At 42.4% G+C, this 20,860-nt stretch overlaps 1 protein-coding gene across 1 annotated transcript in view; it reads right to left on the reverse strand.

The window, feature by feature from the left end:
• Positions 1-20,860, reverse strand: part of LOC128662824 (protein MTSS 1) — a 734,156-nt gene that overhangs the window by 448,301 nt on the left and 264,995 nt on the right. Inside the window, exon 4 of the mRNA XM_053716804.1 lies at positions 14,556-14,640. Coding sequence (XP_053572779.1) covers positions 14,556-14,640 — 85 coding nt within the window. The remainder of the gene's footprint in view (positions 1-14,555; positions 14,641-20,860) is intronic.

The raw sequence follows: 20,860 nt of genomic DNA on the forward strand, positions 1-20,860 counted from the left end.
TCTACTACAGGCACAGGGAGATTAATTAGTTATATTGTATCCTGTAGCATTAAATACACTTCAGCAGGTAAAATGAATCATTGGGAACACATTAAAGGGGAGAGAATTTGATTGTGCAATGCCCCTTTAACTTACAGCTCAATTAGATTTTTAGTTATCTGTAATATCCTATGACTCATATCTCTCTCTCAGTACCCAGTGGATTAGTGATAAATAAGGTTTCTATGCAAGCATGTCTGTAGAGTAATGAATGCTGTGTTTCCTCAATCTGTTAGAGTAGAGATTTATTAAGTAGAAAATCATCTTATCACTTACATATTTTAATGACTGTTGTACAACTGTACAGAACATAACACACAAAATATGGTAGGAAAAAAAATGAGTAAAACATGAACTTCCAGATGAGCCAACAACTGATAAAACAAACTGTAAACAGTTGGAAAATGTTAAACAAAGATAAGTCAAAATTAAACTTTCATAATTTATATAGTGTGTGCAATTTAAAGAGACTTTTCAACTTCCATCTATTATCATATTTGCTTAGTAATCTTGGTAATATGACATACAAAAGCTAGGTAGGCTAAGCAGCAGCATGGCACTACTGGAACTTAGCTGATGTTTGGTAGCTGCACACATACATTATGTCTCTTGGCATTGGCTCACCAAATGTGTTCAGCTATCTCACAGTAGTGCATTGCTACTCTGGAGTTAACTAACCTGTTAAAAGGGTTAAACACATAGTTAGAGCATTATTGAACTCTGTTGATTATCACATAACATGTTTTTGCTATTTTATAACCCTTTATTCTAGTAGAATGATCTGCAATCTCAAATGCAATTTATTTCTGTTTTTATTCACCCAAGCAATACACTTTTGTAGAACAGACTATTTTAATGACAATACACTGGCATTCTATTTGATTTGTAGGAAAAATGTAGTATCCAGAAAAATATATTTTAAGCCAAAGATATCTAATAAAGTTTAATAATTAGAAACACAAAAACTGAGAATAAAAAAAGGATTGTTAGGTGCGTAGTTTAAGCAAAAAGAAATCCTTGTTGAAGACACACTGCATAGAGAACTCATCTGTTAACATATTTCACCTATGTGTGTGATAGACCAAGCAGTATACTTCACTATGTCTTGTTTACAGTTTTTAATGACAACTGCTCAAACAGAGCAACTAGTTGTTTTACTGAACACAGGTTCTAGTCAGACTTTAAAAGGGCAGACTAGTCCAAAGTAAACTGTCATTATTCAGATAGAGCATGTCATTTTAAACAACTTTCTAATTTACATCCATTAACAAAATGTAAATGTGCACAGTATTTTATATTTATACTCTGAGTCACCAGTCCTACTGAGCATATGCAAAAATTCACAGGATATACGTATATGCATTTGTGACTGGTTGATAGCTGTCACATGATACAGGAGTGTAGGAAATAGACAGAACTGAAATTTGTCAGAAAAAAATTTGAAGTTCAGACTATTGCATTGTCTTGTTACCATACTGTATTTACTGGTCCTTTAAGTTATAGATAAAAGGCTGTTATTTGCATTGCATCTTAAAACAAATGGTTTGCTAATCCTAACAGATGTTAAAACTTGAAAACAAAGATCTTCTGTACTGCTAATCACACTGCATTTTTTTGTATGCTACCCATCCTGCTGACCCTTCTGAACATGCATGTCATGAGCCCATCAAGAAGCCAGGTGGAGTTCGGAATCACAAAGCAATGACAGAAAGGTTATCAAAGCTTAGACTTACAGGGATAGAGAAAGTAAAGACTGAAATGTGCACGGGTGCATTTCAAATTTTAAATATAAGCATTTTAGCATTATACTTCCATTAGCAAAAATGCTTCTAGTAATTTGTTTATAATCTGTGAATGCCCCGTGCACAAGTATTGTAGCACCACAACCTCTCAGAGAGTCAGCAGTGGCTTCTATGACACAAATTAAAGGGACATTGTACACTAGATTTTTCTATACATAAATGTTTTGTAGATGATCCATTTATATAGCCCATATGGGAGTGATTTGGTAAAAATGTATAGTTTTAGCTGTACACTATGTATACAGATTCCTGCAGCTCCTGCTTTTTTTATAATCTGTCTTTTCATATGCAGGGGAGGGAGGAGGGGGGTGTCTGCTGTTCCTGTTTCCCCAGCCTAACCTCATCAACAGTGCTAAACTGAGAGCTTCTAAGTAAGTTTATAAAAAGTTTTATACTGGATTTGTATGTGCATATTCTTCTTTATTGTAGTGTCTATTACATTAAGTTATATAAAAATTGGTGTATACTGTCCCTTTAAGTATTTACGGACACAATACACAGCACCGCTAGCTATATGAGCAGACATGATGTTTGCAGGTAGGGAGATACTGGTTCTTTAACATCTCCTTCCATGACATACATAAGAAAAAAAAAATCTCCCTGGTGTCCAGTTTTGCATATATCATCTTCCTCTAGCCACTTATTCATTGCCTGTGATGCCATCATTACATCAAAATCACTGCAAAAATACAGGCGTGCTTTGCTGGAAACGTAGGGTAATTCGGAGCTACAGCCAACTATCGCACCTGATAACCAGCTATGTTCTGTTTGGGACATGCAAAGCTTGTGGTTCCTGAACTGGACTTTACCTACTGAGTTAGCAGTTTTGTGGGTCTTAAATACGTAGTAACCTAGGATCAGTGATGCAAAAAATTACATTCTGTAACAATTTAGAGTAAGTAATTTTTGCATTAAAAACATAAACTATGCTTACCTGATAGTTTCATTTTCTTCTGAAGGGAAGAGTCCACAGCAGCATTTATTACTTTTGGGAAATACAGAACCTGGCCACCAGGAGGAGGCAAAGACACCCCAGCCAAAGGCTTAAATACCTCCCCCACTTCCCTCATCGCCCAGTCATTTATAGATAAAAACACGGGCGGGAGCTGTGGACTCTTTCCTTCAGAAGAAAATGAAATTATCAGGTAAGCATAATTTATGTTTTTCTTCTTAAAAGGGAAGAGTCTACAGCTGCATTCATTACTTTTGGGAAAAGAATACCCAAGTTAGAGGACACTGAATGCAAACAATAGGTGGGTACAAAACCCGGCCCCTTCGAAAGGCACCACAGCCTGATTACTCGACACCCTAAAAGTATAGACGACACGGGTGAAAACCCGAAGCCCAGTTAACTGCACATTAGTTACACCGCAGGCAAAGCCGAACTAAACCACTCAAGCCCAAACAACCTCAGAGGAGTCAGCCCCGCGGATCACGACTCCCATGAAGGTACCCAGTCAAGAAAAGGACCGCTATCTGCCCCCAAAAGGGGAACAGAATCTCAAGGAAAACCCAAAGGATCATTCCACTCTGCAGAACATAGAACCCATGGTTATCGTACAATAGCAACGCCCAGGGAGACGAACTCCCTAGAAACACAAGTATCGAAGAAAAAAGAAAATTTATGCTTACCCGATAAATTTATTTCTTTTTTGACATGAGTCCACGGATCATCTTAAATACTAATGGGATATTCACCTCCTGGTCAGCAGGAGGAGGCAAAGAGCACCACAGCAGAGCTGTTAAATAGCTCCTCCCTTCCATCCCACTCCAGTCATTCGACCGAAGTTAGGAAGAGAAAGGAAAAGCCAAGGTGTAGAGGTGTCTGAAGTTTACAATAACCCACAACCTGTCTAAATAAAAACAGGGCAGGCCGTGGACTCATGTCAAAAAATGTATCCGGTAAGAATAAATAATCTTTTCTTTTTTAAGACACGATGAGTCCACGGACCATCTTAATTACTAATGGGATCCAATACCCAAGCTACAGTGCACAGATGATACCGGAGGGACAAGACAGGGAATCTAAACGGAAGGCACCACTGCTTGAAGAACCTTTCTCCCAAAAGCAGCCTCAGCCGAGGCAAAAGTGTCAAATTTGTAGAAATTTGAAAAAGTGTGAAGGCAGGACCAAGTTGCAGCCTTGCAAATCTGTTCCACAGAAGCTTCATTTTTGAACGCCCATGAGGAAGCAACAGCCCTCGTGGAATGAGCCGTAACTCTCAGGAGGCTGCTGTCCAGCAGTCTCATATGCAAAACAGAGGATACTCTTTAGCCAAAAAGAAAGAAGTAGCTTTCCATCCCTTACGTTTCCTGAGAAAACCACAAACAAAGAAGAAGACTGACGAAAGTCCTTAGTCACCCACCGTCTGAACAGGAACTCCAAATGGCCAGCTTCCAGGTAGAAAGCTGACTCACCGTTGCTAAACCTAAACACCGAAGGCGTTTCAAAGCTTGCTAACACCCAGTCAAAGTGCAATTAGCCGTAGAAGGTTACCTCCTCAAAGTGTAATAGCTGTAGTTGGGTTCAACTGCAAACCTTACAAGGGGTCACAGACCTACGAATAGCAGGTTCCAAGGAGCACCCCCTCCCAGCACCGAACGCCAGTGGAAAAAAGGAGGACATCCAAGACCTCCCACAAAGGAGAGAACCGACTCTAGAGAAAACGGTCAACCCTAAATAGAGTAACCGACCCCCAATCTTCTCAGAGGATAATGGTCCCAGTCCAAAGGCTAGTCAAGACCAAAGACAAGAGTCCCAAACTTCCGGAAGTGAAATGAAGGGTCAACGTAGGAACAAAGCCCCCGGTTAGACCGCAGACCGTTACAAGAAACGTAATGCTACCATGAGTCAGGATAGACATTGTGCTTGGGTACGAAACCCTCTACACGGCTGTCTTCTCTAAAAACAAGGAACACTTCCCAAGGGAAGAAGACCCTCAGCATCCATATATCAGAATCCAACATATAGCAGGAGCCCCATAGTGATCAAACCCTCATCCTCCCGCTGCAGGAACAGAGGAACCAGTCACTACATCGCAATTTCTCTTCCAGGATTTTGAAACGCAAAAAGGTAAGAGACAGGTACAAGGCAAGACCCACAGGTCGCTCCAAAAACTAAGGTAACTGCAAACCCGGAGATCCTTACCACCGCTCTAGAAGAGAAAGGAAAAAACGACTGAAACCTACCCAACCATAGAGGTGAAACCCCCTAGGCCATATCACCGGATACCTGGAGTCTACAGGAACAGTGTAAATGTGCCCGAAGACCAGTAGGGAACAGTCAGAAGGACCTAAAGCCTAAGCCACTAAACAAGGCATCTCTCAAAGAGCCCCAGCCTCTAAGGAGGCTCGCTGGAACACAAACATCTAGTGTGAGATCGAACCGTCCACACCCATCCAAGGAGAGAAACGGACCTAGGTCAGGGTCCTCGAAAAAGGAATCAAACAAGGAGGAATGAACCTCTATTGTCCGTAGACTTGGCAATCTAGCAACAGCCCCAAACCCAAGAGTCACAAAGGACTTACTCTACGGTCTAAGATTCAGCACCCAGGGCACTTGGATCGCACCGCAATCTCGTAGGCAAGTGTTAATATGTGCTACACACACAGGCAAGGGCGCAACCAACACCTGAAGGCAAATGAGAACCCAGTACCCTGCTCGCCACCCGAACTTGAAGCACCACTCACAAAGCCCCCAACGGAGCATTGAGGATAAAAGGTCAACTATCTGATCCCAGAAGAGCTGATCTTCATAACCGACCTCGCCCCTTCACTGACAAGCCCCAAAGCTAGAGTTGTAACGAGGACGGAATACTCCCGAACGTCGAGACCATGGTCGGACCAAGGGTAATAGAAGGGACAACAGCCAGAGATTCTTGAAGGATTTATCTTCCAAAATCTTCTCTAAGCAGGAAACAGATGGAGCTTCGCAGCTTCCCACAGAAGGCAGGGAACCCCTGCACACCAACTATTAGAGTAACACAAGTCTGAGCAGAGAAAGAATATGCCCGCGCATCCCGACCATATGATCCACCCAAGCCGGGAAGGAAGGAAATGCCGCCACCGCAATAAAATGCTTAATAGGCTTTGGAGTTAGCGTCCGGAAGACCTTGAGTGAAAATGCGAATTATTAATCACTCGGCACACCAGACCACATAGGTCACACACACCTCTCCCACTCCAGGAATGGAATAACTGTTCTGAGTCCCCGGAGACCTGAAGAACCATGATGATGTCGGCAAAAACAGATCGGCACCCCAGGTTGAGAAGCCCGAACAGCCAACCTAGATTGGCACTCATAACCCTTTATTCGGAGGGGTTGTATTAAACAACAGGCCTCATACTTCGGTAGGATCCGAGCCCGGAGTCCATAAAATAAGCCAAAAGACATTCAAAATCCAGCAGGATTAATCAGCACCATGAGGGTGGCATGAACCCTGGTAACAGCCGAAAAAGTATCTGACCATTACCTGCCTGGTATAAAGACACTTTAGAACTGCCCAAGGTCCAAGAAAAATCGTCCTGAAGGATCGATAAATGAACTAGAAAAACATTATATTGTTCAACAAGTGCGCAACTTACGAGAAAGTGCCCACACAACCTAAGTCATAAGTATCGGTTCCAGAGAAGAATGTTCCTAAAAACTAATCTAACAGACATGAGCTTAAGAAAAAACAAATTAAACACATCCATCCGGATCAAAAAATAGTGAACGCTCAAGGTGAATGAGGACGACAATGGAACCGGACGATAAAAAGCCCCATTCACCCAAGCTCAGAACTGGAAACGAAAAACAAAGCAAAGAAAAACATTGACGTTAAGGAGATTGGCTTCATCCCCAAACGTCATAACTATTTTGCCATCAAGCTTCTAAGGCTTCGGATCTCTCTGCCCGATAGCACTGGGATCCTCCAACATTGCCAAAACATGTTTTAAAAGAACATGAAGGCAAGCCAGCCTATAACGGAAGGCAAAATCATCCCTCGCCGAATATACTGAAGACCCTGGCTCCGAGATAGGGGCCCCTGAAGCTTCAGGGACTAACACTTCCGCAGATGGCCGAACTGAATCAGGCGATACCATGCTTGACGGGCCCTGGTTAACGGAACATGGACAGTATCTTAGTGTCAGGAATCAGACAGACAAGAAGTGCAAAAATAATCACACCTTTATTAATAACAAAAAAATAATAAAAAGTCCACAAGTCAAATAACAAGCCAGGAGTCAAAACCAGAGCTGGTAGTCAGATGAGCCGAGTCAGGAGCCAAAGCGAATAGTCAGATGAGCCGGAATCAGGAACAAGGAAAACAGCAGAGTCAGGAACAAGCCAGGGATCAGGAAGGACGTCAGCCAGCCAGGTAATACACAGGAACTCTCACAAACAGGTCTGAGACAACACAAAGGCAAAGCATACTGAACAGAGGCCCTTTAAATAATAAGTGATGACATCACAATTCTGAGACTGCATCCTGTCTCACACAGATGATGCACACCAGTCTGGCCATAAAAGGAAGTGCAGGAAAACAGAATTTATGTTTACCTGATAAATTTCTTTCTCCAACGGTGTGTCCGGTCCACGGCGTCATCCTTACTTGTGGGATATTCTCTTCCCCAACAGGAAATGGCAAAGAGCCCAGCAAAGCTGGTCACATGATCCCTCCTAGGCTCCGCCTACCCCAGTCATTCGACCGACGTTAAGGAGGAATATTTGCATAGGAGAAACCATATGGTACCGTGGTGACTGTAGTTAAAGAAAATAAAATATCAGACCTGATTAAAAAAACCAGGGCGGGCCGTGGACCGGACACACCGTTGGAGAAAGAAATTTATCAGGTAAACATAAATTCTGTTTTCTCCAACATCGGTGTGTCCGGTCCACGGCGTCATCCTTACTTGTGGGAACCAATACCAAAGCTTTAGGACACGGATGAAGGGAGGGAGCAAATCAGGTCACCTAAATGGAAGGCACCACGGCTTGCAAAACCTTTCTCCCAAAAATAGCCTCAGAAGAAGCAAAAGTATCAAACTTGTAAAATTTGGTAAAAGTGTGCAGTGAAGACCAAGTCGCTGCCCTACATATCTGATCAACAGAAGCCTCGTTCTTGAAGGCCCATGTGGAAGCCACAGCCCTAGTGGAATGAGCTGTGATTCTTTCGGGAGGCTGCCGTCCGGCAGTCTCGTAAGCCAATCTGATGATGCTTTTAATCCAAAAAGAGAGAGAGGTAGAAGTTGCTTTTTGACCTCTCCTTTTACCTGAATAAACAACAAACAAGGAAGATGTTTGTCTAAAATCCTTTGTAGCATCTAAATAGAATTTTAGAGCGCGAACAACATCCAAATTGTGCAACAAACGTTCCTTCTTTGAAACTGGTTTTGGACACAGAGAAGGTACGATAATCTCCTGGTTAATGTTTTTGTTAGAAACAACTTTTGGAAGAAAACCAGGTTTAGTACGTAAAACCACCTTATCTGCATGGAACACCAGATAAGGAGGAGAACACTGCAGAGCAGATAATTCTGAGACTCTTCTAGCAGAAGAAATCGCAACTAAAAACAAAACTTTCCAAGATAATAACTTAATATCAACGGAATGTAAGGGTTCAAACGGAACCCCCTGAAGAACTGAAAGAACTAAATTGAGACTCCAAGGAGGAGTCAAAGGTTTGTAAACAGGCTTGATTCTAACCAGAGCCTGAACAAAGGCTTGAACATCTGGCACAGCTGCCAGCTTTTTGTGAAGTAATACCGACAAGGCAGAAATCTGTCCCTTCAGGGAACTTGCAGATAATCCTTTCTCCAATCCTTCTTGAAGGAAGGATAGAATCCTAGGAATCTTAACCTTGTCCCAAGGGAATCCTTTAGATTCACACCAACAGATATATTTTTTCCAAATTTTGTGGTAAATCTTTCTAGTCACAGGCTTTCTGGCCTGAACAAGAGTATCGATCACAGAATCTGAGAATCCTCGCTTCGATAAAATCAAGCGTTCAATCTCCAAGCAGTCAGCTGGAGTGAAACCAGATTCGGATGTTCGAACGGACCCTGAACAAGAAGGTCTCGTCTCAAAGGTAGCTTCCAAGGTGGAGCCGATGACATATTCACCAGATCTGCATACCAAGTCCTGCGTGGCCACGCAGGAGCTATCAAGATCACCGACGCCCTCTCCTGCTTGATCCTGGCTATCAGCCTGGGGATGAGAGGAAATGGCGGGAACACATAAGCTAGTTTGAAGGTCCAAGGTGCTACTAGTGCATCCACTAGAGCCGCCTTGGGATCCCTGGATCTGGCCCCGTAGCAAGGAACTTTGAAGTTCTGACGAGAGGCCATCAGATCCATGTCTGGAATGCCCCACAGGTGAGTGACTCGGGCAAAGATTTCCGGATGGAGTTCCCACTCCCCCGGATGCAATGTCTGACGACTCAGAAAATCCGCTTCCCAATTTTCCACTCCTGGGATGTGGATAGCAGACAGGTGGCAGGAGTGAGACTCCGCCCAAAGAATAATTTTGGTTACTTCTTCCATCGCTAGGGAACTCCTTGTTCCCCCCTGATGGTTGATGTACGCCACAGTCGTCATGTTGTCTGATTGAAACCGTATGAACCTGGTCCTCGCAAGCTGGGGCCAGGCCTGGAGCGCATTGAATATCGCTCTCAGTTCCAGAATATTTATCGGTAGAAGAGATTCTTCCCGAGACCAAAGACCCTGAGCTTTCAGGGATCCCCAGACCGCGCCCCAGCCTATCAGACTGGCGTCGGTCGTGACAATGACCCACTCTGGTCTGTGGAACATCATCCCTTGAGACAGATTGTCCAGGGACAGCCACCAACGGAGTGAGTCTCTGGTCCTCTGATTTACTTGTATCTTCGGAGACAAGTCTGTATAGTCCCCATTCCACTGACTGAGCATGCACAGTTGTAATGGTCTTAGATGAATGCGCGCAAAAGGAACTATGTCCATCGCCGCCACCATCAACCCGATCACTTCCATGCACTGAGCTATGGAAGGAAGAGGAACGGAATGAAGTATCCGACAAGAGTCCAGAAGCTTTGTTTTTCTGGCCTCTGTTAGAAAGATCCTCATTTCTAAGGAGTCTATAATTGTTCCCAAGAAGGGAACCCTTGTTGACGGGGATAGAGAACTCTTTTCCACGTTCACTTTCCAGCCGTGAGATCTGAGAAAGGCCAGGACAATGTCCGTGTGAGCCTTTGCTTGAGGAAGGGACGACGCTTGAATCAGAATGTCGTCCAGGTAAGGTACTACTGCAATGCCCCTTGGTCTTAGCACCGCTAGAAGGGACCCTAGTACCTTTGTGAAAATCCTTGGAGCAGTGGCTAATCCGAAAGGAAGCGCCACGAACTGGTAATGTTTGTCCAGGAATGCAAACCTTAGGAACCGATGATGTTCCTTGTGGATAGGAATATGTAGATACGCATCCTTTAAATCCACCGTGGTCATGAATTGACCTTCCTGGATGGAAGGAAGGATAGTTCGAATGGTTTCCATCTTGAACGATGGGACCTTGAGAAATTTGTTTAAGATCTTGAGATCTAGGATTGGTCTGAACGTTCCCTCTTTTTTGGGAACTATGAACAGATTGGAGTAGAACCCCATCCCTTGTTCTCTTAATGGAACAGGATGAATCACTCCCATTTTTAACAGGTCTTCTACACAATGTAAGAACGCCTGTCTTTTTATGTGGTCTGAAGACAACTGCGACTTGTGGAACCTCCCCCTTGGGGGAAGTCCCTTGAATTCCAGAAGATAACCCTGGGAGACTATTTCTAGCGCCCAAGGATCCAGAACATCTCTTGCCCAAGCCTGAGCGAAGAGAGAGAGTCTGCCCCCCACCAGATCCGGTCCCGGATCGGGGGCCAATATTTCATGCTGTCTTGGTAGCAGTGGCAGGTTTCTTGGCCTGCTTTCCCTTGTTCCAGCCTTGCATTGGTCTCCAAGCTGGCTTGGCCTGAGAAGTATTACCCTCTTGCTTAGAGGACGTAGCACCTTGGGCTGGTCCGTTTTTACGAAAGGGACGAAAATTAGGTCTATTTTTTGCCTTGAAGGGCCGATCCTGAGGAAGGGCGTGGCCCTTACCCCCAGTGATATCAGATATAATCTCTTTCAAGTCAGGACCAAACAGCGTTTTCCCCTTGAAAGGAATGTTTAGTAGCTTGTTCTTGGAAGACGCATCAGCCGACCAAGATTTCAACCAAAGCGCTCTGCGCGCCACAATAGCAAACCCAGAGTTCTTAGCCGCTAACTTAGCCAATTGCAAAGAGGCGTCTAGAGTGAAAGAATTAGCCAATTTGAGAGCATTGATTCTGTCCATAATCTCCTCATAAGGAGGAGAGTCACTATCGAGCACCTTAAGCAGTTCATCAAACCAGAAATATGCGGCTGTAGTGACAGGGACAATGCATGAAATGGGTTGTAGAAGGTAACCCTGCTGAACAAACATCTTTTTAAGCAAACCTTCTAATTTTTTATCCATAGGATCTTTGAAAGCACAACTATCCTCTATGGGAATAGTGGTGCGTTTGTTTAAAGTAGAAACCGCTCCCTCGACCTTGGGGACTGACTGCCATAAGTCCTTTCTGGGGTCGACCATAGGAAACAATTTTTTAAATATGGGGGGAGGGACGAAAGGAATACCGGGCCTTTCCCATTCTTTATTAACAATGTCCGCCACCCGCTTGGGTATAGGAAAAGCTTCTGGGAGCCCCGGCACCTCTAGGAACTTGTCCATTTTACATAGTTTCTCTGGGATGACTAAATTTTCACAATCATCCAGAGTGGATAATACCTCCTTAAGCAAAATGCGGAGATGTTCCAATTTAAATTTAAATGTAATCACATCAGATTCAGCCTGCTGAGAAATGTTCCCTAAATCAGTAATTTCTCCCTCAGACAAAACCTCCCTGGCCCCCTCAAATTGGGTTAGGGGCCCTTCAGAGATATTAATATCAGCGTCGTCATGCTCTTCAGTAACTAAAACAGAGCATCCACGCTTACGCTGACAAGGGTTCATTTTGGCTAAAATGTTTTTGACAGAATTATCCATTACAGCCGTTAATTGTTGCATAGTAAGGAGTATTGGCGCGCTAGATGTACTAGGGGCCTCCTGAGTGGGCAAGACTCGTGTAGACGAAGGAGGGAATGATGCAGTACCATGCTTACTCCCCTCACTTGAGGAATCATCTTGGGCATCATTGTCATTATCACATAAATCACATTTATTTAAATGAATAGGAATTCTGGCTTCCCCACATTCAGAACACAGTCTATCTGGTAGTTCAGACATGTTAAACAGGCATAAACTTGATCAGAAAGTACAAAAAACGTTTTAAAATAAAACCGTTACTGTCACTTTAAATTTTAAACTGAACACACTTTATTACTGCAATTGCGAAAAAACATGAAGGAATTGTTCAAAATTCACCAAATTTTCACCACAGCGTCTTAAAGCCTTGAAAATATTGCACACCAATTTTGGAAGCTTTAACCCTTAAAATAACGGAACCGGAGCCGTTTTAAGCTTTAAACCCCTTTACAGTCCCTGGTATCTGCTTTGCTGAGACCCAACCAAACCCAAAGGGGAATACGATACCAAATGACGCCTTCAGAAGTCTTTTATGAGTATCAGAGCTCCTCTCACATGCGACTGCATGCCATGCCTCTCAAAAACAAGTGCGCAACACCGGCGCGAAAATGAGACTCTGCCTATGCTTTGGGAAAGCCCCTAAAGAATAAGGTGTCTAAAACAGTGCCTGCCGATATTATTAAATCAAAATACCCAGAATAAATGATTCCTCAAGGCTAAATAAGTGTTAATATCAATCGATTTAGCCCAAAAAAAGTCTACAGTTTAAATAAGCCCTTGAGAAGCCCTTATTTACAATCGTAATAAACATGGCTTACCGGATCCCATAGGGAAAATGACAGCTTCCAGCATTACATCGTCTTGTTAGAATGTGTCATACCTCAAGCAGCAAGAGACTGCAAACTGTTCCCCCAACTGAAGTTAATTGCTCTCAACAGTCCTGTGTGGAACAGCCATGGATTTTAGTTACGGTTGCTAAAATCATTTTCCTCATACAAACAGAATTCTTCATCTCTTTTCTGTTTCTGAGTAAATAGTACGTACCAGCACTATTTGAAAATAACAAACTCTTGATTGAATAATGAAAAACTACAGTTAAACACTAAAAAACTCTAAGCCATCTCCGTGGAGATGTTGCCTGTACAACGGCAAAGAGAATGACTGGGGTAGGCGGAGCCTAGGAGGGATCATGTGACCAGCTTTGCTGGGCTCTTTGCCATTTCCTGTTGGGGAAGAGAATATCCCACAAGTAAGGATGACGCCGTGGACCGGACACACCTATGTTGGAGAAATGAGCAGCATCCCCCACAATGCACCATAGTCAGCAAGAGAGGCGAGTAAAATGGCTGCCAGCAGCACATGGCAAACAAAACAGGGGAAAAAAACCTGACACTTCGAAATACTTTACTTGGGAGATATAAATGATTCAGTGCCATAGAAATGGCCGTGCGGAAACGTCCCGTAACCTCTTGTGGAAACAAACCACCCTCCAGAAAAGGAGTAAAGGCCATAGGGACACCTGCTTGCATAGCCGGGAAATGTACTGGGACACTCGCTTTACGGGTCATGGAATCTCTGAGGTGGATGGCTCAACGCACTCTAAGCTCCCTGCTTCAGGAGAAGAGAGTACTCTAGAACGGCAATCGGAACATAACTGATGGGCATTGATTACCCAGGCCATTTCATATTCATCAAAAGGCACATCGTCCGTATCGGAGGCATCCGTGTTGCGCATATCAGAATCCTCCATAATCTTGGGATTACAAAAATGACAAAAAACTAAGTGGCACCCACCACCTCCTGTGACCCAGACAACCCACGAGCAAGACTCTCGGTCGCACGCAGTCAGCATACGGAAGTGAGAAACAACGTAACCGCACCCGTCACGAGGTGCACCGTGCCAGTCACGAAAAGGGCACGCAATCTGGAAAGATCGCGTCATTAAAAGAAGGCCGTGAGCGTAAGTATAGCTGCACATTTGCAGATAGAATTATATAACAAACATAATTAAAAGTCCCCCATGTTCAATAACCCTCCCTCAGGAGATATTAACCCATGATTCCTTATTAAGATAAAAGGAGTCCCACTGGGACCCTACCATGTTTTGTTAACATTACATTCACATATCGAAATAAAATGAAACGATCTTACCGGAATCTACGCCGTGGAACAGGAACACGGCCCTTCAAGTGTGACAGATAGTAGCCTCGCTTCTGACATGGATTTGAATTTAGAAAGGTAGGCAGCGAAACTAGTCAACGCTTATTACCAAGGAGCGGTTAATATGAATCGGGATGGGTTCGTAGGATTACTTAAAACTCCAGTCCCATTGTGAAGAGTACTACCCTCCATGAGAGACTCTCTTGAACTTCTGACACTTCTCTGCCAACCTCCTGTGAGGAAAGGCAAATAATGACTGGGGGATGAGGGAAGTGGGGGAGGTATTTAAGCCTTTGGCTGGAGTGTCTTTGTCTCTTCCTGGTGGCCAGGTTCTGTATTTCCCAAAAGTAATGGATGCAACTGTGGACTCTTCCCTTTTAACAAGAAAATATCCTTTTAAAATAGTATGGTATGACAGACATAAAAGATTAATGCCAGTATATTAAATCGCTTACATGGTCAGATGTTTCAGTCTAGATTCTATATTCCGATGGCGCATACACATTCTCGTCAGAGCAGAGCCGATTTCTTTTGTTGCTCCTGAAAAGGAAAACCAAACAGATTTATGTATTTATTCTGTTTTCCATCACCGTCCTTTTAAGGTCTTTTTTAATCAGCAAATGCTAAACAGAAAAATATCACTGCCAGAGAGAGCCTGATTATTTTGTGGTTTAACAAATTATTTTCTTTATCAAGGACAGAGTCACTGACATAATGGACACTCAGCATGTTGCACGAACTGCTCTAAAGAAAAATTCAAAACATAAGTACTTGATGAAGATTATATATAAACACACATGACCTATACATATATACATGGACAATAAACAGGAAGTATATAAGTGCCTGTGGTTTACATATGGCTTAGTTTCTGTGCATTGGAAGCATCCCTTAACGATGTACAATATAGATTTTATTCAAATTGCATTTAACCAAAGTATACAGAGAACACAAAAAATGTTAACAAATCTGTTTCAAGAGCACATAAAATTTAAAATCCAGAGAAAAGTATCACTAAAACTACAGTATACCTTGAGATTTTTATATAAAATGTTTAGTTACTACTTTGCAATATATAAAAAAAATTGACCCCCTTTTCATGTATTTTAGCTCTGAAAATTAAGCAAATTCTAACACTCAGAACATGAAACACACTTTGCTGAAGTCTCAATGCTATGTTTTATATCTGTACCCAATTGGTTTTAACTGATAACTGCAAAACAGAGCACTTGTCTGCAGAATAAAGCCCAGATTAACTCCTCTAAATAAGGCAAATGGTGGGTGAAGTTTGACTACAGTAAAAAAGAGGTTACATTGTTTTAAAAAGTTAAGACTTAGCTGATATGTTATTCCATAGCAACAACACAGAAATGTCTTGTAATTACAATGTGTTTAATGTCCCTTTAAGTTCTTTAAAAAAAAAATACTATTTTAAATTGAATTATAAGAGCCCAGCTGTGAATCAATTTTCTCTTTTGTACAAGGTCATGAAGTAAGCACCTCTTGCAGACACTTAAAGGGACAGTCTACACCAGAAACCTCTCTGATTACCTTGTATCTAACCCTCTGCAGACTGCCCAGTTATCTCAGTGCTTTTTAAAGACTTGCCGTTAAGCCAATCAGTGCAGAGTCCTAAAAAACTCTAGGGGAGTGAGCACAATGTTTATCTATGAGACACACATTAACTTGCAGTGTCTAACTGTGAAAAGCTTTCAAAATGCTCTGAGCTAAGAGGCGGTTTTCAACGGTTTAGAAATCAGTTTGAGCCTACCTAGGTTTAGTTTTTCAAAAATACCACCAAGGGAACAAAGCAAATGTGATGATAAAAGTCAATTGGAAAGTTGTTTAAAATTGCATGCCCTATCTGAATCAAGTAAGTTTAATTTTGACTAGACTGTCCCTTTAATGGTTAAAGAAAATACTGCTCTATTTAAATTTCAGCAATGTTTTTTTTTTTTATTACACCCTGAACATTATGTTTATATCCATGTTTAACAGTTAAAGGGACAGTCAACACCAGAATTTTTGTTGTGTTTTTTAAAAAAAATCCCTTTATTACCCATTCCCCAGTTTTGCACAACCAACACAGTTATAATAATACATGCTTTACCTCTGTAATTACCTTGTATCTAAGCTTCTGCTGGCTGCCCCCTTATTTCAGTTCTTTTGACAGACTTGCATTTTAGCCAATCAGTGCTTACTCCTAGGTCACTTCAATGTGCATGAGCTCAATGTTATCTATATCAAACACATGAACTAATGCCCTCTAGTGGTCGAAAAGCATTCAGATTAGAGGCGGCCCTCAAGGTTTAAGAAATTAGCATATAAACATCCTAGGTTTAACTTTCAACAAAGAATAACAAGAGAACAAAGCAAAACTGGTGATAAAAGTGAATTGGGAAGTTGTTTAAAATGACATGCACTATTTAAATCATGAAAGTTTTTGTTGGACTTGACTGTCCCTTTAATCATACAAGGGGAAATAAAAATAACTTAGAAAGGGACATTGCACTGTACAATTTTCCCCATTAATGAATTATCAATTCATTTTACCTGCCAGACACATGACTACAATTCATAGTAAACTCAAAAAATGTTTTAATCATTTTTAAAACTTCAATACATATATTATTAAATATTTTCAGCCTTTTTCTTGTTCTTTGAGATTAAAAATCCTTATTGTTCCAAACCCACTTTTTCTCATTATGTATGTCCTATACCGATGTTCTACCTAGGTAGAAACATCATGGCGGCTCGCATGCGCATTTAATTCACTTGCGGGTAACACATGCGCATCTTGGTCCCTCAGTCCCCTCTGCTGCAAGCACTGAAAGCAGGGCGGACATGTGGATTGTGACATCAACATCCATGGGAGTGGTGCAACACAGCACTGAAGATGAACAGAAAGCTCACATAGTAGATGGAGTAGCCACATGAAAATCCCTTGCATATTAATAAAGCTAAGTTCCCATTAGACTAACGAGCAAGTTGCTTTGATTTTAGGAAAAGGAACACAACCCCTAGACTAACGAGCATTTTTTTAACCCCTCAAAAAACAAATATATTAAAACATTAAAAGCAAAATATTTAAATATAGGATACATTTATAAATCCAGTATACAATGTTTGTTCACAGGGGCACCGCTATGATTATAACCAATAGCAAATTCGGATATTAATAATTAACATCCCACTCGCTATTGCTTATAATAACACCAAAAAAGGAAACTTGCGCCCCTATAGTAATTACTGCATGCTTCTTAAACCGGAAGCAAACAAAGACATTATCATGCAGTATGAATATTAAATAGGCAGAACAACATAAACTCTGCCTTTTTTTTATGGGCGGTCTTTGCAGCACATTTTATGCAAGTTTGAAAGCTAAATTAAATATATTTAGAAGCTTTGTTTCAGGAAATAAGGTGTTTGCTTTTGTCACACACACACACACACACACATATATATATATATATATATATATATATATATATATATATACACCCATATATAACATAATTTATGCTTACCTGATAAATTCCTTTCTTCTGTTGTGTGATCAGTCCACGGGTCATCATTACTTCTGGGATATAACTCCTCCCCAACAGGAAATGCAAGAGGATTCACCCAGCAGAGCTGCATATAGCTCCTCCCCTCTACGTCACTCCCAGTCATTCGACCAAGAATCAACGAGAAAGGAGAAACCAAGGGTGAAGTGGTGACTGGAGTATAATTTAAAAGATATTTACCTGCCTTAAAAAAACAGGGCGGGCCGTGGACTGATCACACAACAGAAGAAAGGAATTTATCAGGTAAGCATAAATTATGTTTTCTTCTGTTATGTGTGATCAGTCCACGGGTCATCATTACTTCTGGGATACCAATACCAAAGCAAAAGTACACGGATGACGGGAGGGATAGGCAGGCTCATTATACAGAAGGAACCACTGCCTGAAGAACCTTTCTCCCAAAAATAGCCTCCGAAGAAGCAAAAGTGTCAAATTTGTAAAATTTGGAAAAAGTATGAAGCGAAGACCAAGTTGCAGCCTTGCAAATCTGTTCAACAGAGGCCTCATTCTTAAAGGCCCAAGTGGAAGCCACAGCTCTAGTAGAATGGGCTGTAATTCTTTCAGGAGGCTGCTGTCCAGCAGTCTCATAGGCTAAACGAATTATGCTACGAAGCCAGAAGGAGAGAGAGGTAGCCGAAGCCTTATGACCTCTCCTCTGACCAGAGTACACGACAAACAGGGAAGACGTTTGTCGAAAATCCTTAGTTGCCTGCAAGTAGAACTTGAGGGCACGAACTACATCCAGATTGTGTAGAAGACGTTCCTTCTTTGAAGAAGGATTTGGGCATAAAGAAGGAACAACAATCTCTTGATTGATGTTCCTGTTAGTGACTACCTTAGGTAAGAACCCAGGTTTAGTACGCAGAACTACCTTATCTGAATGAAAAATCAAATAAGGAGAATCACAATGTAAAGCTGATAACTCAGAGACTCTCCGAGCCGAAGAAATAGCCATTAAAAATAACACTTTCCAAGATAACAACTTTATATCAATGGAATGAAGGGGTTCAAACGGAACTCCTTGTAGAACGTTAAGAACAAGGTTTAAACTCCATGGCGGAGCAACAGTTTTAAACACAGGCTTGATTCTAGCTAAAGCCTGACAAAAGGCCTGGACGTCTGGATTTTCTGACAGACGCCTGTGCAACAAGATGGACAGAGCTGAGATCTGTCCCTTTAATGAACTAGCCGATAAACCCTTTTCTAAACCTTCTTGTAGAAAGGACAATATCCTAGGAATCCTAACCTTACTCCAGGAGTAACCTTTGGATTCGCACCAGTATAGGTATTTACGCCATATCTTATGGTAAATTCTTCTGGTAACAGGCTTCCTAGCCTGTATCAGGGTATCAATAACCGACTCCGAAAAACCACGTTTTGATAAAATCAAGCGTTCAATTTCCAAGCAGTCAGCTTCAGAGAAGTTAGATTTTGATGTTTGAATGGACCCTGTATCAGAAGGTCCTGTCTTAGAGGTAGAGACCAAGGCGGACAGGATGACATGTCCACTAGATCTGCATACCAAGTCCTGCGTGGCCATGCAGGCGCTATTAGAATCACTGATGCTCTCTCCTGTTTGATTTTGGCAATCAATCGAGGAAGCAGTGGGAAGGGTGGAAACACATAAGCCATCCCGAAGTTCCAAGGTGCTGTCAAAGCATCTATCAGAACCGCTCCCGGATCCCTGGATCTGGACCCGTAGCGAGGAAGTTTGGCGTTCTGGCGAGACGCCATGAGATCTATCTCTGGTTTGCCCCAACGTCGAAGTATTTGGGCAAAGACCTCCGGATGAAGTTCCCACTCCCCCGGATGAAAAGTCTGGCGACTCAAGAAATCCGCCTCCCAGTTCTCCACTCCCGGGATGTGGATTGCTGACAGGTGGCAAGAGTGAGACTCTGCCCAGCGAATTATCTTTGATACTTCCATCATTGCTAGGGAGCTTCTTGTCCCTCCTTGATGGTTGATGTAAGCTACAGTCGTGATGTTGTCCGACTGAAACCTGATGAACCCCCGAGTTTTTAACTGGGGCCAAGCCAGAAGGGCATTGAGAACTGCTCTCAATTCCAGAATGTTTATTGGTAGGAGACTTTCCTCCTGATTCCATTGTCCCTGAGCCTTCAGAGAATTCCAGACAGCGCCCCAGCCTAGTAGGCTGGCGTCTGTTGTTACCATTGTCCAGTCCGGCCTGCTGAATGGCATCCCCCTGGACAGATGTGGCCGAGAAAGCCACCATAGAAGAGAGTTTCTGGTCTCTTGATCCAGATTCAGAGTAGGGGACAAGTCTGAGTAATCCCCATTCCACTGACTCAGCATGCACAATTGCAGCGGTCTGAGATGTAGACGTGCAAAGGGTACTATGTCCATTGCTGCTACCATTAAGCCGATCACCTCCATGCATTGAGCTACTGACGGGAGTTGAATGGAATGAAGGACACGGCATGCATTTAGAAGCTTTGTTAATCTGTCTTCTGTCAGATAAATCTTCATTTCTACAGAATCTATAAGAGTCCCCAAGAATGGAACTCTTGTGAGAGGAAAGAGAGAACTCTTCTTTTCGTTCACTTTCCATCCATGCGACCTTAGAAATGCCAGAACTAACTCTGTATGAGACTTGGCAGTTTGAAAGCTTGAAGCTTGTATCAGAATGTCGTCTAGGTACGGAGCTACCGAAATTCCTCGCGGTCTTAGTACCGCCAGAAGGGCACCCAGAACCTTTGTGAAGATTCTTGGAGCCGTAGCCAATCCGAATGGAAGAGCTACAAACTGGTAATGCCTGTCTAAGAAGGCAAACCTTAGATACCGGTAATGATCTTTGTGAATCGGTATGTGAAGGTAAGCATCCTTTAAATCCACTGTGGTCATGTACTGACCCTTTTGGATCATGGGTAAGATTGTCCGAATAGTTTCCATTTTGAACGATGGAACTCTTAGGAATTTGTTTAGGATCTTTAAATCCAAGATTGGCCTGAAAGTTCCCTCTTTTTTGGGAACCACAAACAGGTTTGAGTAAAACCCTTGTCCTTGTTCCGATCGCGGAACCGGATGGATCACTCCCATTAATAACAGATCTTGTACACAGCGTAGAAACGCTTCTTTGTTTATTTGGTTTGTTGACAACCTTGACAGATGAAATCTCCCTCTTGGGGGAGAGAATTTGAAGTCTAAAAGGTATCCCTGAGATATGATCTCTAGCG

Source organism: Bombina bombina, chromosome 1, assembly GCF_027579735.1.
Source record: "Bombina bombina isolate aBomBom1 chromosome 1, aBomBom1.pri, whole genome shotgun sequence".
Taxonomy (NCBI): Eukaryota; Metazoa; Chordata; class Amphibia; order Anura; family Bombinatoridae; genus Bombina; species Bombina bombina.